Raw genomic sequence first — 26,084 nt, 5'->3', positions numbered from 1 at the left:
AATTTCTGAAGTGATCACCCCAATTACTGTAGCACACATCTGGCACTACACAGACATTACAATAATATTGCCTATATTCCCTATGATGTAATCTACATCCCTGTGACTGTTTTTAACTAATTCTACAATACATTTTTTAAATTTTTAACCTTATTTTATTTTTTTAACTTTATTTTTTAAAATAGTTTATTTTTTAATTTTTCCCCCTCCCCCCGCCCCCGCCTCTGGTAACCACTAGTCCATTGTCCATGTCCAAGAGTCTCTGTTTGTCCTATTTATTTGTTGCTTTTAGGTTGATATCTCACATCTAAGTGATATCATGTGATTTTCAACCTTTTCTGTCTGGCTTATTTCACTTAGTATGATTATTTCAAGGTCCATCATGTTGTTGCAAATGGCAGTATTTCATCTCTTCTGAGTAATGGCTGAGTAATATTCCATTGTATGTATGTACCATAAACTTATCCCATAATCTATTGTAGGACACTTCGGTTGCTTCCATGTCCTGGCTGCAGTTCTGACAACAAAAAATGTCTCCAGACATTTTTTTTGTCATTTTGTTTTAGGTGAGCTGACCTCTTTTAGTATTTCCTGTAGTGCAGGCCTCATAGTGGAGAATTCCTTCAATTTTTGTATGTCTGGAAAGATCTTAATTTCTTCTTCCTATCTAAAGGAGAGCTTAGCTGGATACGTTATTCTAGGCTGGTACGTCCTTTCACTTAATAGTTTAAATATTTGATTCCATTCCTTTCTGGCTTTTAAAGTCTGCACTGAGAAGTCCAATGATAATCTAATGGGCTTTCCTTTATAGGTTACTGTCGTATTTTCCCTGGCTGCCCTGAGAATTCTGTCTTTGTCGATGATTTTTGATAACTTTAATACAATGTGTCTTGGTGAAGGCCTTTTTAGATTGAGATAATTGGGTATTCTGTTGACTTCTTGAATTCTAAGCTCCAGCTCGTTCCTTAGGAAATTCTCATTCACTATTTGTCTGAAAATGCTTTCTAATCCTTGCTCCTTTTCCTCCCCTTTGAGAATTCCCATTATTCTTATGTTTCCTCTCCTGATGGGTATCAGTTAGTTCTTCTATTTCTTTCATTATTTTTAATTCTTCAGTTCCTTTCTTCTTCCTTTTGATTTATTTCTAGATTTCTGTCTTTGATATCACTGATCCTGTCCTCCATTTGGTTGACTCTATTTCTCAAGCTTGCTATTTCATTTTTCAACTCTTGCAGTGTATTCTTTATCTCCAGAAGGTCTATTCGGTTCTTTCTGAAGGTTTCAATCTCCTTGCTAAAGAACTCATTCTGCTCATCTAATTGTTTTCTCAATTCCTGAAATTGTTGATATGATTCATTTCGGATCTCCCTGAGTTTTTTCAGAAGCACCATCCTGAATTCTCTGTCATTTAAGTCCCATATTTCTATGTCTGTAAGTTTATTTTCTGGAGGTCTTTCTCTTTCTTTCTGAGATGCCTTGTCATCTTGGTTGTTCGTGGTGTTTAATGGACTATTTCTCTGCCTCGGCATTAACGGAAGTGTGTTCTGCTTTTTTTTTTTCTAGAAATATTTATTATATAATGGTCCTAGGGCCTGTTACAAAGAAGGTGTTCTTCTTTTGGTTTCCAGTAGGTGGCATCTAAGCCGCTTGGATCTGTGTATTGTACAGTCTCAATAATGTCTTTTCTTCCTTATAGATGTTTAATCATGCTCACTACCCTCAGTCTCAGTTTGTGTCAGTGTTAGTGACAGTTTTGGTAGTGTTTTCTCAGATTTCCCTGGGGCTCTGGGGCATTCCATCTCGGAGGGCATGGGAGGAGGGGTCCTCTGGGTTGGGGGATGGGGGCTGTGGCTCAGCCTTGGTTTTGCAACCGCGACTGGTAAAAATCAACTGTCTTTTCTCTGTAGTCCCCATTTCTCTGCCTGTTGCCCTGATGACTGGGCACTGCTGCCAGATGCGTGGCGCTCACAACTCTCTCAAGCAGGGCTGTTTAGGAAAGTTGCCACACCTTCTTCCCTCTCCCTCCTCCTACAGGGAACTCAGGCTGCAAGAGGCAGCTTCTTTGTTTCTCTCAGTCCACCACCAACATCTGGGGTTCTGACCTGTGGTAGCTCTTATGCGCAGAGCCCATGCTCAGACATGCTGGTGTGCAGTTTGGGTGTTTTTTGTTGAGTTTTAGATGTTCGGCTTATTGTTGTTTCAAGGGGAGAGATCTAGGAACATCTCTCACTCCACCATGTTTAATCTAAACTCCTCTTCAACTTTTTTAAATAACTATTTTGACAGGGAGACATTGTCAACGTGAGACATTGTCAAAGACATTGTCAAAGTGAGACACTGTCAAAGTGAGACATTGTCAAAGTGAGACATTGTCAAAGAGGGCCGAGGTGAGACTCCTTCTGTACAGAAGTGTCGGTGGTATCCCTTATCAGCTTTTTAAGTAAACTATCCTGAGAACATTTCTTTAGAACTTTAAAAGCATCAATGCTTTATGGGAAAATTTAAAGGAGAGGTTTTCTCTTCTCTCAGGAGCTCATTCTTACACACTTAAACTCACAAAAATCCCTTGAAGGAATTTAAAAACAAATAAGCTCTTATATTACTTCTGAAAGACGTTCTGACAACCTCAACCTCACCTCAAGTTGATTCTGATTAGATGACTGGCCTACATGCTTTCACAGAATATCTATTTCTATTATAGTTTCTCTTACCACATTATAGTATAATTATTATCTGCTTATAGACTACAAACACTACAAAGAGAGTATCTTATGTTATTTAATACTTTTTGCTTAGTTCGTGGTGGCAAACACTCAATGACTCTGTTAACTGAATTCTAAGAAATTATAAATATGCCTACAAATTAGCCCACAAGTTTGTCAATCAGATTATCTATAAGGCTAAAAATTTGAAATTGCCTAAAACACATCTACATAAAAATGTAGCAGAGTGGCTCCAACACTCAATCATGATAAAAAAAAAATCTCAGCAGACTAGGAAGGCAGGGGAACCTTCTCAACTTGAGAAAAACGATCTACAAAAAACCTACAACTAAAATCATAATGAGAAACCTGAAGCTTTAAGATTACGAACAAAGCAAGGAGTATGTTCTCTTTCATCACTGCTTTTCAACACTGTACTGGACGTCAAGAAAAAGAAATACAAGTATCCAGATTGAGAAGAAAGAAATAAAAGTCTCTGTTCACAGATGACGATTGTCAAAGTAGAAAATCCAAAAGAATCGTAAAAACGAACAAACAAAAAACTGACAAAAACCCTTCCATGCAAAGGTGTATGATACAAGGTTAATATACAAAAGTTAATCACTTTCCTATATACCATCAATGAACAAATAGATTTTGAAATTAAAAACACAATACCATTTACATTAACACCCCCAAAATGAAATACTTAGGCATAAATCTATTCAAATATGTATAAGGCGATATAATGGAGAAAAAAATCTCTTCAAAAATAGTGTGGGAATAACTGCAGATCCACATGCAAAAATATGAACCTAGACACAGACTTTTTATACCCTTTATGTAAATCAGCTCAAATGGATCACAAACCTAGATGCAAAGCACAATATTATAAAGTTCTTAGAAGATAACATAGGAGAAAACCTGGATGACTTTGGGTTTAGTAATAAGTTTTTAGATATAATAACAAAGATACAATACATGAAATAAAAAATTAGATAAAATAAGACAGACTTCGTTAAAATTAAAAATTTCTGCACTGCGAAAGATACTGTTAAGAGAATGGAAAAACAAGCCACAGATTGGGAGAAAAATATCTGTAAAAAAACCATGTGACAAAAGACTATTAACCAAAATATACAGAGAAATCGTAAAACTCAACAATAAAAAAAAATGAACAACCCAATTTGAAAAATGGGCCAAACACCTTAACACGCACCTCATCAAAGGTATACACACAACAAATAAGCATATAAAGGGATTTCCCACATCATATATCACCAGAAAAATGCAAATTAAAACAACAATGAGATACTACTATACTTCATTGTGGTACATTCTATACTTCTATTAGAATGGTCAAAGTCTGGAACACAGATAACACCAAATGCTGACAAGGATATGGAGTAACAGTAACTTTCATTCACTGCTGGTGGGAATGCAAAATAGTACAGCCACTTGGGAAGACAGTTCAGCAGTTTCTTATAAAACTAAACATACTCTTACCATACAGTCCAGCAATTATTCTTTAGTTTAGTATTTACGCAGAGAAGTTGAAAACATGTCCACACAAAAACCTATACAATGCTAATAGCAGCTTTATTCATAATTGCCAAAACATGGAAGCAACCACAATGTCCTTCAGTAGGTGAATGGGTAAAGTGTACATTCAAACACTGAAATATTATTCAGAATTAAAAGGAAATGAGCTATTTAGCCATGAAAAGGCATAGAGGAAATTTAAATGCATATTACTAACTGAAAGAAATCGGCCTGAAAAAAACTACATATTATGTGATTCCAACTATATGACATTCTGGAAAAGACAAAACTATGGAGACAGTAAAAAGATCAGTGGGTTAGGGGAGAGGAAAGGATGAACAAGCAGAGCACAGAGGATTTTTAAGACAATGAAACTACTCTGTATGGTATTATAATGGTGGGTACATGTCAATGCATTTGTCCAAACACATAAAATGTCTGGCGCCAAGAGTCAACCCCGATATAAACTACAGACTTTGGGTGATGATGATGTGTCATTGCAGTTTCAATCATTGTTAACAAATGTATCTCTCTGGCAGAGGATGTTGATGAGGAATAATGCATATGTAGGGGTGGTAAATGGGAGACCTCTGTACCTTCCACTCAATTTTGCTTTGAACTTAAAACTGCTCTAAAAAAATAAATAAATAAAGTGTTTATAAAAAAAATGTAGCAGAGAGCACAGTGGCATTTACTGACACAGAAAGATGTTTATAACATTAAATGAGAAAAGTAGGTACCTATATATATCATCCAGTTTCCTGACAATATTTGTTAAAAATAAATGTTTTTGCTCCCTCTCTTAGCTCTCCTAGACATTAAGATATACTTGTACTGAATAAAATACAGGAGCTAAGGTCCTAAATTAACTTATACATTCAACTTCATTTTAAACAAAGGTTTCTAGTTATAAAATTTCAAAATTTCCTGGGAATCAAGAGCTCGGAATTCTAGTTCTCCCTGCCCACTAACTTGTCTATGTTATGTAATGAATTTCCTTGGTAACAATTTTTTTTTGTCTATATGAGTACATCAGAGAAATGCTAATATATTCTTTTTGTAACCTATCTATTTCATTATTTTATAATTTCTAAATCCAAAGTCATCTGATTTGATTTCCTTTTATAATTCTCAACTGTCTTGATATTTTTGAGAGAAAAATATGAAACAAAACAGCAAAATTTTTAAAACTTAAATGTCACTTAAAAAATAGTAAATCTCAAGTCATTGCTATAATTTAATGCTTATATAAAGGAATTCATAACCAAATCTCAAGGACAAATACAATTAGCAGATGCTGACCTCAAGATAACCGAGTATTAGTATTAGTCAAAAAAACTTTTAAAAGTTTTTCTAACTGTGCTCTGTGAGGTAAAGGTAAAAACATTTGAAATGTTCAGCGAAGGAAAGAAGCTACAAAAAAATAAACAAATAAAAATTTCAGAACTGAAAGAAAAATTATCCTAAATAAAAAGTTCACAGAATGTCCAATAACAGAATGAATATAACAGAAAAAAGTACAGTGAATTTGAAAATAAATCCACAAGTATCATATTTGAATAACAATATAAATGTTTTAAAAATAATGAACGAAGCCTCTGAAACCTGTGGGACAATATCAAAAAGTCTAATATTCATGTCAATGGAGTCCCAGAAGGAAAGATAAACGATAACTGCAGAAATATTTATGGAAATAATGGCTGAAAATTCTTGATTTTGGTGAAAGACAAATTTATAGATTCAAGAAGTTCAACGAATCCCAAAGAGGATAAAACCAAAGAAAACTATGCCTACATATAGCATCATCAAACTGATGAAAATAAAAAATAGAGAAAAAAAATAAAGTAACTAGAGTAAAAAACATTTTTACAGGGGGACACCAATGCAAATGACTGCAGATTTCTCATCAGAAATCACAAAGGCTAAAAAAAGAGAACACTTTCAAAGTGCTGAAAGACAGAATTATCAACCCAAAAGTCTATAAACTGCAAAAATGTCCTTCAGGAACGAAGAAGAAATAAAGAGTTTCAGAGGAAGTACAAATAAGAGAATTCATCATCGACACACTTTCTCTAAAAAAATGCTAATGGAAGTTTTTTATGCTAAAGAAAAATGATACGAGAGGGAACACTGGGTGAAGGAAAAGCAAGAGAAATGATGAATATCTTAATAACTAAAAGAGACTACACTAAGTCCTCACTTATTGTCGCTGATAAGTTCTTTGGAAACTGTTGTGACTTAAGCAAGACAACACATAATGAAAACAATTTTACCATTAGTTAATTGATATAATGACAAAAAAGAATCACCAAACTTCTAACTAAAGACTCAAAACACTTCTAATATTAAACACTGAAGTAAATGTAAACTATATATATATACACTTAAGCAAAATAAATAAAAACAAGTAGGTTCATGATTTTCCAACCCACTTATTCCAGTACAGAACTGTGGGTGGCCTGAACCTGCCTCAGCAGCTCAGTGCTCAAGGTGGGAACCAACCCTGGAACCAATTCTTGAGGACACCCTTCCATCGGAAGGCGAACTCATATACACACCCACTGACTCAGACTGGGACGATTTAGACATGCCACTTAGCATAATGTGCTCATCTTTAGGATGTGAAAGAAAACCATGCAGACATGGGGAGAACATGGAAACCCCACACAGACAATGGTCCCAGCTGGGTGGGAATCGATTTTTTTTTTTTATTACATCATGACCAAATGATGTTACAAGAACATTATGAGGACCTGCTGTACTTTTTCTCCCTTAAATTCCCTGAAATAGATAGGACTATTTAAGGTAAAAACTGTAACAGTATAAAGCTTTAACGTATATAGACTACTTACAATCTATAGCATATCCTTATCATAACTGAATGTTCATATTATGCTAATATCTTAGGTATTCACAGTTCTCTGACACAAGAATCAGAGAAAGAAAAACTAATGTGTTTCTATAAGAAAAAAGATCCTTTTGTCTCATACCTCAGAGCCCAAGAGTAGAGGGCAAGATGGGAATGGTGTGGGCATGGGGTACTCCAGTAGCAGCTGTGGAGGCAACAGTCACCCTGCAGTGAGGAGGCTATGAGGCATACTCTTCCTTTGGCTGCCCGTCCACCAGCAGCTTGGACTGCCCTGCCCCACTGCTCAGAGCACAGCCTTGGAACAGTACTCACTAAAGGCTGTTAGAACTCTGCCATTGCCTCTCCCTGCCCTCTCAATTCACTAGTGAGTACAAGAAGAGCTGTTCTCCACTAGGAGGAACAGTATGGAGACAGTGGCCACTGAATGAAGAAGTGATGGTAGAAGGGAACACTTCTTTGCCTGGAACACAGGCTCTACATGATCAGAACTATATACCTGTACAAGATAAAATGCAATTGAAGAGACATCAGTACTTTTAATAAATATATATTCTTTTCTTCCCCTACATCACCACCTAGTAGTGCTAGAGATTATTTATATAAAAAGTTCCACAGTTGTTGTTAATATTTCTTCAATTTAGTGCTTAGAATACAAGAGGAATAAAGACACCCACTACATTAAGTTGATTAACATTAAAGTTTCAGAGAGAATACTAAATACAACGATCTAAAAGTAAAAAACAGCAAGAAAATTAAAGACAGGGCCAGAAACGTGAAAAATTATCCTTAGGAGAGTGAATTTTACTATTTTTTTTCCTTCTCTTTCAGCTTTTCCTGAGGACGATGCCAATTGCCAAACTACACTAGGTATAGGCATCGATGACTCCAACAAAAACTATCTTTCTGGCTATATAACATCAGGCCCCTGGTAACCTACAGAATGTAGGTAGAAAATTCTTTTCCCTCTCACCCCCCCACTATTTTCTTTCCTGGCCCTGCCCTGAGGCCAGACCTAGTTGCTACCTGCAAGACAGCAGCAGTGACGAGAACGCTAGCATCTAAAACCCCAAGAGAAAATTTATAAAGCAATTATTAATTAACATAAAGGGAGAAATCCACAGTAACACAATAGTAGGGATTTTAATACTACACTCACATCAATGGATAGATCAACCAGTCAGAAAATTAATAAACAAATAATGGCTTTAAATGTTACATTAGATAAGATTGACTTAGTAGACATTTAAAAAACATTTCATTAAAAACTGTGGAATATATATTTTTTTCAAGTGCACATGGAACAAAACAAGCTTCAATAAATTCAAGAAGACTGAAATCAATCAAGCATTTTTTCATACCACAATGGCATAAAACTGAAAATCAACTACAGGAAGAAAACTGGAAAAAATAAAAACACGTGGAGACTAAACAACATGCTAATAAACCAGTGGATCAAAGAGTAAACAAATAAGTGGATCAAAGAGTAAACAAAGAAATAAGTCAAAAACTATCTTGAAGCAAATGAAAATGAAAATACAACTTTTCAAAATTTATGGGATGCAGCAAAAGCGGTTCTAAGAGGGAAGTTAATAGCTATACAGGCCTATCTCAAGAAACAAGAAATATCCCAAATAAACAATCTAATTCTACACCTAACAGAAGGAAAAAAAAAAAAAAGAAAAAAAAAACCCAAAGTAAAAAGAAAGAAGAGAAATAAACAAAACAAGAAGAGTGCCCAAATAAAATCACAAATGAAAGAAGATAATTTACAATCAACACCACAGAAATATAAAGAATCATTAAAGAATACTATGAACAATTATATGCCAACAAATTCAACAATCTAAAAGAAAAGGATAAATTTCTAGAAGTATATAACCTTCTAAGACTGAACCAGGAAAATATGCAAAATCTAAATAGATCAATTTCTAGCAATGAAATCAAAGCAGCAGTCAAAAAACTCCCAAGAAGTAAGTCCAAGGCCAGATGGTTTCACAGGTGAATACTACCAAACATTCAAAGAAGTAATATCTATCCTAAACTATTTCAAAAAGTTGCAGAAGAAGTAACACTTCTAAACTTATTCTATGATTACCCTGCTACTAAAGCCTGGTAAAGACATAATAAAAAAAAGAAAATGACAGGCCAGTATCTGTGAAGAACACAGACGCAAAAATTTTCAACAAAATATTAGCAAACTGGATTCAACAACACATTAAAAGAATTATGTACTATGACCAAGTGGGATTCACCTCAGGGATGAAAGAAAGGTCCAACATCTGTAAATCAATTAATGTGATATATCACATTAACAAAATAAAGGACAAAAATCATAAATCATCTCAACAGATACAGAAAAAGCATTTGACAAAATTCGGCATTTTTTAATGATAAAAACTCAACAAGGTGGGTAGAAAAGGAACATATCTCAACATAATAAAGTCCTTATCTGACAAACCCACAGCTAATAACATACTCAATGGAGAAAGCTGAAAGCTATTCCTCTTAGGTTAGGAACAAGACAAGGATACCTAATGTCACCGCTTCTATACAACATAGTATTGGAAGTCCTGGCCACAGCAATCAGACAAAGAAATAAAAGGTATCCAAACTGGAAAGGAAGAAATAAAACTCCCATTATTTGCAGATGACATAATACTACATATAGAAAATCCTAAAGTCTCTACCGAAAAAACTATTAGAACTAATAAAGTACTTCAATAAAGTTGCAGGATATAGAGTCAATATACAGAAACTGTAGTGTTTCTATACACCAATAATGAACAATTGAAAAAAGAAATTAAGAAAATAATCCCACTTACAACTGCGTTGAAAAGTATAAAATATCTAGGAATAAATTTAACCAAAGAGGTGAAAGACCTGTACTTTGAAAACTATAAGACAGTGAAGAAAGAAACTGAACAAGATACAAATAAGTGGAAGATATACCTTGCTCATGGATTAGAAAGATTAATCTTGTTAAAATGCCCTTATTACTTAAATATACGAAATCAATGCAATCCCTAGTAAAATACCAATGGCATTCTTCTCAGAACTATTCCTAAAATTTATATGGAACCATGAAAGACCCTGAATAGCCAAGAAAATTTTAAGAAAAAAACAAAGTGGGAGGTATCATATTTGTTGATATCAAACTATACTACAAAGCTACAATAATCAAAACAGTATGGTACTGGCATAAAAACATATATAGATCAATGGAATAGAGTCAAGAAATAGAATTAATTGAAAAATAATTAATTCAATGCTTTCACAAATTGTACCAAAATTCAAGAACAGGGAACACTTACCAACTCATTCTATGGTCAATTAATATACAAAAAAGGAGGCAAATACACAATGAGGTAAAAACAACATCTTCCATAAGTGGTATTGACAAAACTGGACACATATATGGAAAAAAAAAATGAAACTAGACCACTTCTTTAAACCATAAACAAAAATAAACTCAAATGGATTAAAGACTTAAATGTTAGACCTGAAGCCATAAAACTCCTAGAAGAAAACATAGGTAGTAAACTCTTTGACAACTCTCTTAGCAGTATCTTTTTGGATATATATCCTTGAGCAAGGGAAACAACAGAAAAAAATAAACAAATGGGACAACAAACTAAAAAGTTTTTGCACAGTGAAGGAAACCATCAAAACAAAAAGACAACCTACTGAATGGGAGAAGATATTTACAAATGATACATTCAATAAAAAGTTAATATCCAAAATATGTTAAGGAATTCATACAACTTAACAATAAAACAAACAATTCAATTAAATAAAATAGGCAGAGGACCCGAATATACATTTCTCCTTAGATTACATACAGATGGCCAATAGACATATGAAAAGATGCTCAATATCACTAATTAGGGAAATGTAAATTAAAACCACAATGAGATATCACCTCACACCTGTCAGAATAGCTAGCATTAATAAATCAACGAATAACAAGTGCTAGTAAGGATGCGGAGAAAAGTGAATCCTCATACATTGTTGGTGGGTTTGTAAATTTGTGCAGCCACTATGGACAACAGTATGGAGATCTCACAAAAATTTAAAAATAGATCTACCATAGATCTAGCAATTCCATTTCTGGGTATTCGTCAGAAGAAAACAAAAACACTAATTTGAAAAGATATATGCATCCCTATGTTCACTGCAGCATCACTAGTAATAGCTAAGATATGGTAGCAACCTAGATGTCCATCAACGGATGAACAGATAAAGATGTAATATACACATACATGCATATATGAGTATGTGCATATTATGCGCATGCACACACACACACAATGTAATATTATTCAGCAATAAAGAATGAAATGTTTCCATTTGTGACATCATTAATAGACCTAGAGGGTATTATGCTAAGAGAAATGTCAGACAGAGAAAAACAAATACTGCATGAACTCACTTATATGTGGAACCTAAATAAACAAACAAAACAAAATAAAAACAGGTTAGCTAAATTGTGATTGTGGTAAATGTAAATGGCTCCAGATAGTTCCCAAATCCTGTATCTCTTCAAGTGAAGGCTTCTTAAATATCACAAATGTACCTGAAAATAATATGCCTGTCATGCATTATATCAAAAATTAACAGCAGTGGGGGGGAAAAAACAACCCAAGAGAACATCTACTACTTTGCCAGTTGAACCAGGAAAAGAAAATCCAGGGAATAAATATCCTTATTAGTACTTTCTCTTCTTTCACCACTTTTCTGCAAGGGTGGCCTAAGCTGAGCAAAAGTATGTGACAGTGCAGGCAGCTAAAACTCTGATAGAAGCCTTTGTTTCTGGGAAAGAGCCTGGGAGGAAAGATATGATGAGCCTCTTTCCGAAGCAAAGACCAGATTTGTTTACTGTCTATATAATAAAGATAATGTTTCCTCTGGAGCAAAGAATAGGTAGACTTACTGCTTATTATAAATGATTTGGGTTCCCTAAACTTGGGCTCAGCTGTGACATAAACCAAAGCAAGTGCAACATTAGCCTGGGCCCCTCTCATCACCCTGGTAAGTGAAGCACAAGGGAAACTGTCACAAACATGATACTCAAGCTGCTTGCTATGCTTTGCATAATAACGTCCTTTATTGTGTCTTCTTCCAGAAACCATAAAACAAGTTATTTTATTAGCTTGAGAGAAAGGCAAAATTTCAGACCCTTTACAGCTCCTGAGATAAAAAGTCAGTGAAGTTGAAGATAAAGCATTAGAAAATATCCAATCTCAAAAACAAAGAGAAAAACAACTGAAAAAAAAAACAAAAAACACACAACAGAACTTAAATGACCTATGAAATAATATAAAAAAGTCTAATATTCATGTCATTGGAGTCTTAAAAGGAGAGCAATGCATAAAAATACTTCAAGAAATGGATGGCTAAAAACTCCCCGAATTCAGTGAAAGACATAAATTTAGATTCAGGAACAAGCAAACTCCAAACAAGACGACTTCAGAGAAAACCTGACCCAGCCACATTATAAAAAAAGGCTGAAAACCAAAGATTAAAAATTAAGAAAGCTGAAGCAGCTAAAGAAAAAAAAAATTACATTTAGGGAAACAATGAGAAGGACTGTATTATTTCTCACCAGAGATCAGAGACTGGGCGACAGTGGCACAAAATCTTTAAAGTGCTAAAAGAAAAGAACTATCAACACAGAATTCCATATCCAGCAAAATATTCTTCAGAAACAGAGCTGAAACAAAGATAGTCTCAGACGAAAGAAAACTATAGGAATCTACCATCACTAGGCCAGATCTTCAAAAAAAAGTGCTGAAAGAAGTTTGTTAGTCTGAAGATGTATGAGAAAGTACAAACTTGGACCTTCGGGAATAAAGGAAGAGCTGGTAACTAACTGGGGAAATATAACAGACCATTTTCCTTCTCTTATTTAAAATGTGCATGACTACAAAAGCAAAAATTATGATACTGTTAAAAGTTTTCAATGTATAGAGATGTAATATATGTGAAAACTAGAATGTGAAAGACAGGAGGTAAATGAATCTACACAGTTGTAAGGCTCTACATTTTATTTGTAGAAACACAATATTAACTCTAATTGGACTTCAAATGGTTAGGTATATATTGTAATCCCTAGAGCAATGACTATATGTATTTAAAGAGGGAAAAGGAGGGGCGATAACAAAAAAAAAAAAATCCAGTAGATAAATTAAAATGGAATACTAACAAACATTAAATACAAAAGAAGAAAGGGGAAATCGAGTGGAAAAACAAAGTAAACAAAGTGGTAGATCTAATCTAACCATACCAATAATTACATTAAATGTAAATAGTCTAAACATACTAATTAGAAGACAGAAGTCACCAGACTGGATATAAAAATAACAATACATAACAATATGCTGCCTACAAATAATCTACTTTAAAGACATAAATAAGTTAAGAGCTGGAGTGCTACATTAACATCAGATAAAATAAACTTCAGAAGGAGTATTATCTGCAATAAAGAGGGGCATCATATGACAGAAGGATCAATTTACCAAGAAAAATCATAACAATACTAAATGTCTATGTGTCTAATAACAGAGCTTCAAAATACATGAAGGAAAAACTGAACTAAAAGAAGTAAAAAAATAAAAATCTACAATTATCTTTGGACACATCAACACTCTTCTCTTAGTATTTGATAGATAAATATGGAAAGATAGAGAAGACCTGGAAAATACTATCAACCAACTTGACTTAACAGTTATAGAACACTCCAACAATAACACCAGACTATATACATTCTTTTCAAGTGCACAGAGAAGATGCTCCTTTATAGACCATATTATGGGCCATCAGACAAACCTTAAAAAATTTAAAAGAACTGAAATCATAAAACATTCTCCGACCATAATCAATCTAAAGTAGAAATCAGTAACAGAAAGCTATACAGAAAATTCCCGAAATTTGGAAGTTAACACACTTCTAAATAAGCCACAAGTCAAACAGGAAGTCACAAGAGAAACCAGAAAGTATTTTAAACTGAATGAAAAGAAAAATACATATCAAAATTTGTGGGATTCAATTAAAAGTATTTACAGAGAAAAATATAGCTAAATACTAATACTCAAAAAAAAAGATCTCATATCAATGATCCAAGGAAACTAGAACAAATTAAACAGAAAGCGAGCAGAAGGAAATATGTGCAGAAATCAATGAAACTCAAAACAAAAAATCAAGAAACCAAAAGTTGATACTTTAAAAAGATCCCAAGAAATGTCAAACCTCTAGCAAAATTAAAATAAATAAGCAAACAAACATAAGACATAAATTATCAATATCAGGAATGAAAAGGGAGGGGTATCACCCACAGACACAGTAAGGGAGGATTATGAAAAACCTATGCCCATAAATTTCCCAACTCTCAAGGAACAAATTCCTGAAAGACTTATCAAAATTCAAAAAGAAGAAATATTCCTGTATCTATTAAAGAACTGAATTTATGTGGAGTATTTGAGATCTTGTTTCTCCGCGATGTCATCGGTTTGGCTCAAATAAACTTTTATAGTTAAAAAAGACTTCCAACAACCAAACCTACATGTTCAGAGGACTCCACTAGTCAGTTCTATCAACTCTTAAGGAAGTCATAAGACTAATTCCATACAACCTCTTCAAGATATAAAAGAGGAGTAAAAAGCTAGTATTTCTGATACTGAAAACAGACAACCACATTACAACTAAAAGAAAACAACACACAAACATCTGTCACAGCCATAGATACAACAGCCTAAACAAAATAATAGCAAAGTGAATATAGCAATATATAAAAAGGATATACACATTATGACTGTGGGGTTTATTCTAGGAATACAAGGTTTAGTCAACATTTGAAAATCAATGTAATCCACTTTATCAAAAAACTGAAGAAAACTAAATTATGATTATCTTATTAGATGCAGAAAAAGCATTTGCCAAAATCAACATCCATTCATGGCTACAAAATTTCAGAAAACCAGGAATAGAACAGAACTTCTTTAACTTGATGAAGATCATCTACAAAAAAACTTACAGAAAGAATACTTTCCTCTACAACCATAAAAGAGGAAAGGATATCCACTCTCTCACCACTTCTATTCTATACCAGTGGTTCTGGCTGGAGCATTAAGATTTTTTTAAAAAAAAAAAAGGCATAAAAAATGGAAGGAAAGAAAGAAAATTCTAACTGCAAACAACACGATTATCTACATAGAAAATCCAAAAAAACCTACTAGAACTAATGAGTGATTAGCACAGTTGTAGGATACAGCTCAACATGCTACCAATGAACAAATGTAAAAAGAAATAAAGTACTATAAACCCCATGAAATACTTAGGTATAACCTAAAAAATATGTGCTTGATCTGTATGCAGAAAACCACAAATGATGAAAAAATCAAATAAGATCTAAAAAAATGGAGAGAAATAGTAAACTTATGGCTTAAAGGCTCAATATTGTTAATACGTTAATTCTCCCCAAACTAATCTATGGATTCATCACAATCTCAATTAAATTATCGGCAGGAATTTTTGATAGAAATCAATAAACTGATTATAAAATTATATGGAAAGGCAAAAGAACTAGAATAATCAAAACAATTTAGAAAAGAACAAAGTCAGTGGATTCTACCTGATTTCAAGACTGTTATAGTAATCAAGGCAGCATAAAACTGGCAAAAGGACAGTCGACAGATCAAAGAACAGAAGAGTCCAGAAAAAGACCCACACATACGCTCAACTGATTTTTGGCAAAGATGCAAACACAGTCCAATGGAGAAACTTTTTGAGTCTAGCGTCCTTAACTTAGCATAAAGCACCTGAGACTCATTGGTGTTGTTGCATGTACTGAAAAATAGTATCAATCAACTTGACTTAACATTTATATAACACTTTACTCAACATCACACTACATACATTCTTTTCAAGTGCACACATAATATTTACCATGACAGACCATATTCTGAGTCATAAAACAAACCTTAACAACACTGTTATCTTTCAATAAATGGTGCTGGAACAACTGGGATATCTACATGCAAAACAAAACGAAACAAAACAAAACAAAAACCAACCTCAACTCCTATGAAAATTAACTCAAAATGAACCCAGGCCTAAATGTAAAAACTTCTAGAAGTAAACATAAGCAAAACCTTTGCGATCTTTGGTTAACATTAGCAAAAGATTTCATATGTTACATATAAAGTATTATCAATAAAAAAAAGAGAAAGGATAACTTGAGCTTCACCAAAATAACAAACTTTTACTTTGTGAAATACCGTTAATATCATAAAAGGGTAAGCCAAGGACTGGGAAAAAATCTGCAAAATGCATATCTGGTAAAGGATTTATATTTAGAATACATGAAAAATTCTCAAAACTCAACAAAGAAACTCACTTTTTTAAATGTGCAAAAGAAGTGAAAGGACACTTCACCAAAGATAATTTTCAGGTGAATGAATATATACTTGAAAACATACTCAGTTCAGCATCATTAATCATTAGAGAATGTATATTAAAACCACAATGAGAAAACACTACACAACTGTTAGAATGTCTAAAAAACAGTGGTCTGATGGTAAATGTTTAGCAAGCAGGTCTTTGAGAGAGAAGACTCTGAATTTTAGCTTTTGCTGATTTCTGTGACGTAAACATGCCTGCTATGGAATACCCTCACAGACAGTGAAGTTGGGAAAATACATACTTTCCACCATATAAATACAAGAGACATATAACTTCGAGAACACAGAAAACAGGAAAATGTAGTACAGAAATTAGGAAATGATGAGTTTCAAATATTTATTACCTTTGTCTTCAGTATGATTTATTTAATTATAAGTTTATATAATTTAATTTTTAACGATGGCTGTGTTTACTAACCAGCTTACAATATTCCTAAAAATGTAACAATTAGTTCTTTCCAGCCACTATAAACTATCCTTAAGCTCACTAAAATAAAATTCACACTAATAAGTGCTAACAAGGATGTGGAACAAATGGAGTTCTCATTCATTGTTGATAGGAATGCAAAACAGCTGCTCTGGAAAAGTGTGGCAGTCCTCTCAATCTATTTTTATTAGATTTTAGATATCAAGTTAATGCAAACGTGACCAGAGACTGACAAGTCCAACTTCATGAAAGGTTCCTTGAAGCTAGCTTTCATGATTCAATCAATAGTTTATACAAAGGCATGACTTTCTGATTAGGGATAAAAGTTGATATAAAAATAACTTTTATAATACCAGGAAATACAGTAACATACTTTTGTCTTGAAGAATCATGCAGTTGTTTTAATGAAACCACAGATAATCAATTCTTAGAACACTGTCCTATTGAATATGGTCTCAATTTATACTATGGACATTAACTTGTGGGACGAAAAACAAATGACTCCAGCTCCCTGTACCTTATCTCCCTTGAACCTTTTTGGCAGAAAGTTTGGCAGTTTGTTCTTACAAAGTTAAACATGCATTAACCATACAACCTAGCAATCCTACTTCTAAGTATTTACCCCAAATAAATGAAAACTGTACATAAAACCTGTACATAAATGTTTATATTGCCTTTACTCATTAATGCCAAAAACTGGAAACAGAAATGTCCTTCAACAACAGTGATATATACGATAAATTTGGCATAAGAAGGAATGAACTATTGATACATGCAACACCACCAATAAACCTGAGATGCTTTTTTAAAGATTCATAATGTATGATTCCATTTATATGACACTGGAAACAACAAAACTATAGGCAGAAAACAGATCAGTGGTTGCCAGAGGCTGGGAGTGGGAGGAGTTAACTATATGACAGAATTTTGGGGGAGTGATGAAAGTGTTCTTGAGGTGGTAGTGAACTTTAGTAATTAAGGTAGATCTCACCTCAACTAAAAACTATCATTACAGAAAAAAACACAAGAGTTCAACTTCATAGGAAAGTGAGCATTTGTAAAATTAACATTAAAGACAAATTTTTTTTAAAAAAGTGCAAAAAATTGAGCATCTCTGCCTCATGAAACTTCATAGAATAACATTTTTTTACAGGAACTAAAAATAATTCATCCTAAAATCCTTAAATTTAGTGGTTTCACAGGAAAAAGGTCAACTAGAATTATACCTCTTTATAAATGTCTTTGCCTTTAAATACCTGGTCATAAAACATTCTTTTCTGAAACATAAGTAATTCGTAGTGAAATTTTCAAAAAAAAATAATACATTTGAAGTTAAGGCCTACCTAAGATTAGAAAACCGGAATAAGAAAACAAATTACATTTGCCTTGGGACAAGATACTAAACTTCAGTTCTTCTTTACCAAGTCTCTTGTCCTACTCTTACTCTCTTGATATCACCAAATTTCAGGTTTTTAAAGATCATCTCTATACAATTAAGTTACTCTAGTCTTCTATACTATTTCTGTACTGTGTGCATATTCCATTTACACATGTATCACCTGGGATTGCAGGTATTTGTTCATACAGCTATGTTTATTATATTGACTTCTTTTGGTTCATATACTCCATGAAGGCAGAGACTAGATTTCCAGAGTCTAGTTTAGTGTTATCAGTCGGATTTATGAGTCCCCAAATCTACATCTCTAGCCCATCCAGCATTTCTAGCTGTATTGGTGTATCGTATCCCCAAGTAAAATAAACTTATAATTCCTTCTCCTAAAAATTACCTGAGGGATTACAAAATCAAAAGTCTGTCTTTTAATCTGCTATTGCACCAATTTCCCTGTCCTTTTTTATTTGCACTTTCTTCTTGAGGCCCTTAACCTCAGACTTATAACAGCTTTCATCTCATCAACCTACCAATGATAACTCCCACTCAAATTCATCCCTCAGACTGCTGGCACATTAATCTTCCTAAAGTTATCATGTTACTGCCATGCAAATCTTCCATAGCTTTCACCTGCCCACAGAACAAATTTCAAAGCTCTTCACAATCCCACCACATAATAAACCTGTAATATCCTATTTTCGGCCACTTGGAATTATTTATGGTTCCCTAGAATATGGACTAAACCTTAAGTGACCCTTGTCATTCTTCCACTTTGAAATTTCATTCCATCCTTCAAGGTCTCTCTTAAATATTACGTCACTGTTTCCCAACCAATAGAAACATTTACTGTTCATCTAGGAACGTTGATAGGAATTAGAATCTCCCCATTTTACTGGTATTTTCAGTGAAAACTGATGTTTCCAGATCATAAAATCACATTCCATCTATACCAGTTTTCTATATGCCTCTTTCTTTCCCACAGGAGATGTTCTGTCCTCAAAGACCTGCAGTATCTTTCTGATATCTGCACTCCCATTATCATCTAAACCAAGGGTCCCCAACCCCTGGGCTATGGACTGGTACTGAGGCTAAGAACTGAGCCACACAGCAGGAGGTGAGTGGCGGGGAGCTCTGAAGCTTCATCTGTATTTGCAGCTGCTCCCCAGCACTAGCATCACAGCCTCAGCTCCATCTACATCATCGAGCATTATTAGATTCTCATAGAAGCACCAGTCTCTGGTGACAATAAGGCTGGGGACCACTGATCTAAACAGTATGACAAAGAGTAAATATTCAAGTATTTACTAAAGTCAACCAAGTACGGTATCTTCTGAGGACTTATGGCATGGGGTTACATGATGGGAAGGAATCTGAAGACCTGTGAGTCTCCAAAGTGGAAATTTCACTTTAAATGCTCTATAAACTTTATCATGTGACAGTGTTGGGGAAATTGTGATTCTCACCCTGACTTGAGCTGCCCCTCAGATCTGAGGTTAGTATGAGAACCAGGTGTAAACATCTACAGTCTTATTCTGGACAAGGGCGCCAAGATCATTCAATGGGGAAAGAATTGTCTTTTTCAACAAATGGTGGTGGGAAAACTAGATTGTCACAGGCAAGAAATGAATTTGTACCCCTACTTCATACCATAGACAAAATTTAACTCCAAATAGATTAAAGATCTAAATGTAAGAGCCAAAACTATAAAACTCTTAGAAGAAAATATAGCTGTAAATACTCAGAACTTTGGATTCTTATATAGGACATCGAAAGCATAAGCATCGGAATAAAAAATAAATTGGACTTCATCAAAATTTTTTTTTAAATTTGTGCTTCAAAGGACACCATCAAGAACATGAAAAGACAACCTACAGGAGAAAATATATACAAATCATGAATCTGATAAGGAACTTGTATCTAGAATATATAAAGAATTCCTACGACTCAATAATAAAGACAACCCAAAAATTAGCAAAGTATCTGAATAGAAATTTCTCCAAAGAAGATATACGAAGGTCCAGTAAGCACATGAAAAGATGTATATCATTAGTCATCATGAAGATGCAATCAAAACCACATTAAGAAACCACTTCACACTCATTAGGCTGTATAGTATCAAGAAATCAGATAATAACAAGTGTGGTAAGGATGTGGAAAAACTGGTACCCTTACACATGGCTGGTGGGAATATAAAATGATGTGGCCATTTTGACAAACCACTATGGTAATTCTTCAAATGATTAAATGTAGAGTTATCATATGACCCAGTAATTCTACTTGTACACAAATGTTTATGTACATTATTTGTAACAGCCAAAACATGGGAACAACGCAAATGTCCATCAAGTGACAAATGGATACACCAAGTGTGGTATAGCCATATAATGGATTATTCAGGCATAAAAAGGAATTAAGTAGACTTTGAAAACATTATGCTTAGTGAAAGAAGCCAGTCACAAAAGACCACATATTATATGATTTCACGCATATAAAGTCCAGAAAAGGGAAGACTGTAGAGACAGCAAGTAAATTAGTGGTGGCTTAGGGGCAGAAGCAGAAGGATTTGGGGAATGGGGGCAAGGAGCAATAGTTAAAGGGTATACGATTTTCTTCATTTTTGAGGTGATGAAATGTTCTAAAATTGATTGTGGTAATGGAGGCACATACTTGTGAATATACTAAAATCCATTAAATTATACACATTAAATGAGTAAACGGTATGGTATATGAATTTCATCTCAATGAACCTGTTTTTTAAAGAGGCATATAATATAAATTTCCAGAGTTTATTTTGTTTTAAGGTGTTGTCTTACTTCATGTTGCTTTAGGGCAAGCACCTTTCAAGCTTAGGGCTGTATCATTTAAGGAAAAAGCAATACTCCTAAACAATTTAAAGCCTTGCCTCTCAGGTACCAAAAAAGAACATGCTTTTGCCAGTGTTTTTTCCCTTCCCTTCCCTGCCCCTATGCCAGCCTTCCACCACTTTGTTCCATAATCACAACAGAAACATACACTAGGGGTTTTAAATACGCTTTATTTACTGAATATAGCTTTATGTCACTGCTCTTATTTTAAAAAGGAAAAAAGTTTAATATTGGGTTAAAAATATACTAAATTGTATAATCATTATGAGCTTAAGAATTATACATTAAAGCTGTTCTATAATTTGATTTTTACTTATATGGATTTAAATTGATATTTTTCTTCCAAATGCCCTCAAAGATAAAAGATTGTATGTAAATAATATAATTTTTAAAACTCTTATTTTTTTTTTTAAATCGAAAAACGTTAACGTATGTGTTCCACTTTCAATTTACAGCTTAGATAATAAGGTACAACTATTCAAAGATGATCTGGATCAGAATCACCTGGGGTTTTGCAACTCATCATTATCTATGAACCAGAAGCAATGTCATGAGAACAGCTGGTTAAAAATGCAGAATATTGGGCTTATTCCAGCTCTAAAGAATCAGATTTGCACTTTAATAAGATCTCTAGGTAACTTATGTATAAAGTTTGAAAACCACTGACCTAGAACACTTATTAAACATGCAGATTCCAATGAGGCAAAGACATCTGCATTTTAAACAAGTATCCTATAGCTTTTCCTGCACACTGAAGTATGATAATAACTGTTTAAAAAGAAAAGTGGACTACTGAAAGAACATTTCTTTAGAGATGTTTCGGTGTACTAAAAAATACTGTTTTAAAAAATCTGAATTTATAAATCTTAGTAATACCTTAAAATTGATAACTTGAATCAATGAAATAAAAGGTTTAGATGAGTAATCAAAACCAACTTTACAACTTTCACAGTGCGCGGAGGTAAAATTTATACTCAAATTTCTGTAGGCTTTTACTGAGAAGTCAAATACCTTATTAAAAAGTCCCACCCAAATGGAAACAGATTATTGTTCCTTCTCAACTTTAAAAGGCGTCAATTAAACAGAATGCTTAGTGTTCACAGTGTTCTAGTTTATATTGTCAGTCAACTTTACTCTGATCCTTGCTAGTGAAAAATCTTTGCTGTTCTTAAAGGGAACGCAGGTCTTAGGATCCCACCTTTTCAATATATGTTAAGATAGCTGAATAGTATGTATAAAGGGCTAAAAGGATACTAATCTTAAAAAGTAATTTGTTATGCAAGATCATTTTTACTAATTCTTAGGAGATGCTGGTTTTGATAATCCAGCAAACATTTACTAAATGTAAATGTTCGAGATTTTGTGAAGAACACAAAGATTATCAAGGCACTATCCCCAGCCCTAAGAAGCATAAAATCTGAGGAGAGGTAGGGTTTGGCCGGATACCTGCATATACAATTACCAGAACGTGGTCAGTGCTGAAAACGTTCCCGGAAGTTCCCAGTTTTAGGTAACTGAATTTCAGAAAATAGATATTTTACAGTAATTTCCAAATGATTTGGTGAAAAGTTGAACAAGTTGAGAAAGCTCATTAAAAACAGTTTTTTAAAGAAGTACAGCCCGAGGTAAACAATCCTCTGCAAATTACTTATATTTTAATACATATACACACACTTAAAATTGGGCTATGAAATAGGTGCTCTCACCAAATGCAAGCAATTCAAACATGAACAGGATGTAGGAGACCCAATACTGTTAAGTTCATAGAGGGTGCCTCCTTTGACAAAACAGGAACACTGAGCTTCAGAGATCGCTGACCATGCGAGAAAAGAGGAAACAGGAGTGAGGACCTGTTTTTATTTCTCCCCTGATAACTTATTTAAAAACAAAAAAACAAACAAAAACAAAAAAACAAAAAAACTCAGTTTCCTGGACTACTCTCTCCCTTCAACTTTATATTTTACAAACACCATGATCCTTAAAAAGTCTAGGTACTAAAGAATACAAACAAAACAGGTCAGATGAATTTACTTATTCAACAGTCCGAAATACAGGAACCACCCTCAAGGAGAACTAGCAGTCCACGAAGGGCCAGAACTAGGGAAAGTGCATCCACACGTTCCCTACAGAGCTTGGGTCACTCAGCGCTCACTTCTCTGCTTTCCTCTTTTAGGGGCACACCCTCCCTTGGGAAGGAAAAAAAGCAAGCACCTCTCCAAAGGGGCTGCGGAACTCTCCAGGGAGAGTGGTCTGGTTTACCGGAACCTAGGGCAAAACCTCTGGTCTAGAAGAGTTGCAAGTGACATCGAGTAAGGCCAGCTGAAATGGGAAAGGGCGCTGCGATGCTCCGTCCGGTCGCTGCTCCTCTGGGGATTAGGTCAGACCCCTGCCGGTAGGCTGGTCTGAGTTGGCCTAGCGGCCCAGGTTAACTCCGGCTCACTGACAGGTTTCCGAAGTGGGGCCCGCGTCACAGGTGTCGCCTCCACCAGGTCCTTGCAAACCCGGGGGGTGGGGAGGAATAAGTCGGGACAGAGAGAAGGTGCCTAAAGGTGAGACGCGCTACGAAGCGCGGCACCCGCGGTGATGCGGTCTCACCTCTAGGGTGGAAACAGTGCTGGTGAACAGATCCTCTCCGTCCTCCTGCTCTTCAAAGTCGGTGGGCTTCCCGTCCGCCAGCGGAGGAGGTTCCCTCTCGGCCGCCATCTTCGCTCGCCCGGACGACTGCGCGAGCAGGGCTTCGCGGACCTGTCACGTGAGCACGCACGGCTGGGCTGGCGCGCCGGCCGCCCGGCTCCCCCGCCTCCCGGGCCCGCCTCTCACGGCCCCGCCCAGCTGCACGCGGCCCCGCCCCCGACCGCCTGACCGCGCCGGTCCTGAGCTCATGGCCCTTAGCCCCGCCTCTTTGCCTCACTTTTCACTTCCGCGTCTAGTTTTTGGTTGCGTTTTTCACCGCCCTTGCTGTATGGACTTTTCTGCAAGAATCTGGGACCTTCATTACCACATCTCCATTTTCGCAGGAGTCGGCCAAACAATTTCTGTTGGCATTACCGGTTTTAAAATCTGTAGAAAGTGGAAGAGTTTGGAGACCTGTCTGTAGTCCAGGCTTGGATTACACACAGACTGAAGGCAAGATTGAGGACTAGTAAATAAGACAAATCATTCATAAATCTCTCTAGGCTGTCCAGTAGAACTTTCCGACGTGATGGAAATGGTCTATATCAGCGCTGTCCTATAGAGTAGCCAGTGGCCACATGTGACCACTGAGCACTTGAAATGTGACTAGTAAATCTGAAGTTTACTTCAATTTCATCATGAGCAACAGTGTTTTTCCTCAATAGAGTCAGAAAGGTTGGAAAAATGACAATTAGAAAAATAAATGGATGACTGGTAAGAGCTTTATACTCAATAACTTCAGCCAATTACTAGCTCTTTGTCATGATAAAGTCACTTAACTTTGAGCTTCAATTTCTTTACCAGTAAAATGAGAATGTTACTAACTTTCTACTCACGCTGCAGGGTTTATTGTCTGGATCTAATAAAATAAGTGAAAATATTCTTAAAGCTACAAGTGCTGTGCCAATGCAAGGTATATTCGGGAAAAAGTAAAAGGGGGCATAGCAAATAGCAACTTAAGGTTATAATCTTGGTGGAGGAAAAAAAAGTCACAGGGATTCTTTACAAATAATGTACATACCCTCAACCCTCACTAGCCTGGGAGGCCTGGATTCCACTGGCTCTCTGCAAAACTTAGCACCTCTGGAGTTGTTTTCTTAAGTGCATTGGAACAGGTTTTTCCAGTCACTAGGATTTCTTCAACCCCTAAATTTTAAAATTCCCATGATAACTTTCAAGAAGCATCAATTCAAACCATGATTAATTTAAGTAAGTATATCAAGGTCCCAATGATCCTTGTGTGTGTCTGATGCATGAAACAATTGTCACTACCATGCTACTACCACCACCCTTGCTTTCTAGAGCCATTGCTGGAAGAATGAGCTGTGGCAGCACATTCTGTGGCTTGCACTCCACCACCTATGGACAGTCTGGAGTCTATCACTGATCAGAAATTTAAGCCTCTTGAAACTTCACAGCCTAACTTGAAGTAATTCTTCTCTGTATCCTTAATTTATTACCTATGCCTCTTTCTTGCTTACTATTTTCTGTCTTAGGCTATGGTCATTTATATTCTCAGCTTAATTTTTTTACTAGACATCTGAATTAATTGAAATATAGGTCCAGCCACTTATAATACAGAACCGCATTTAAAATGGCTTAAAAAATGTAGTTTAATTATCCCTCATGTGAGACTATGAAGACTGGATGAGATCATCCAGGGATTATAGGCTCCTTCTGTTGTCCTGCCCTCCAAGGATGTAATCTCTTCCCTGTGATCCGAGCTGTCTCACGACCATAACAATATTCCAGCTGGCAAAAAAAGGAGTAAAAGGGGAATGGAATGATATCTGCTACCTTTGAAGGGCACAGTCCAGAAGTTGCACATATCTCTTCTGTTCACTTCTCTTTGATCAGCTCATTAGATACATGGCCATCACTAGACACGAAAAACAAAAAAACAAAAACAAACAAACAAACAAAAAACTAGGAAATGCAGTTGTTATTCCACCCCCTAAAAATTAGGGGTTCTCTTATTCTGGAAGAAGTGAAGAGACTATTGTACGAAACCAGCAGTCTCTATTTTAAAGCATCCTTTCACTCTTCATGGTAATATACCTGGATTTCCTTCTGGATAACCATTCTTTTCCCACCCTTGATAGGAAGTCTTCTCCAATTTAGGAATGGAGTGCATGACCTAGGCATAAGCCAAACATAGCACT

The 26,084-nt window shown here is 35.2% G+C and overlaps 1 protein-coding gene across 1 annotated transcript in view; it reads right to left on the bottom strand.

Moving 5' to 3' along the window:
- Nucleotides 1-24,000, bottom strand: part of SNX2 (sorting nexin 2) — a 54,738-nt gene extending 30,738 nt beyond the window's left edge. Inside the window, exon 1 of the mRNA XM_011358298.2 lies at nt 23,845-24,000. Coding sequence (XP_011356600.1) covers nt 23,845-23,952 — 108 coding nt within the window. The 5' untranslated portion in view covers nt 23,953-24,000. The remainder of the gene's footprint in view (nt 1-23,844) is intronic.
- Nucleotides 24,001-26,084: the final 2,084 nt, after the last annotated feature.

Source organism: Pteropus vampyrus, unplaced genomic scaffold (assembly GCF_000151845.1).
Source record: "Pteropus vampyrus isolate Shadow unplaced genomic scaffold, Pvam_2.0 Scaffold39, whole genome shotgun sequence".
Lineage (NCBI taxonomy): Eukaryota > Metazoa > Chordata > Mammalia > Chiroptera > Pteropodidae > Pteropus > Pteropus vampyrus.
This window is presented reverse-complemented; position numbering and strand designations above follow the sequence as displayed.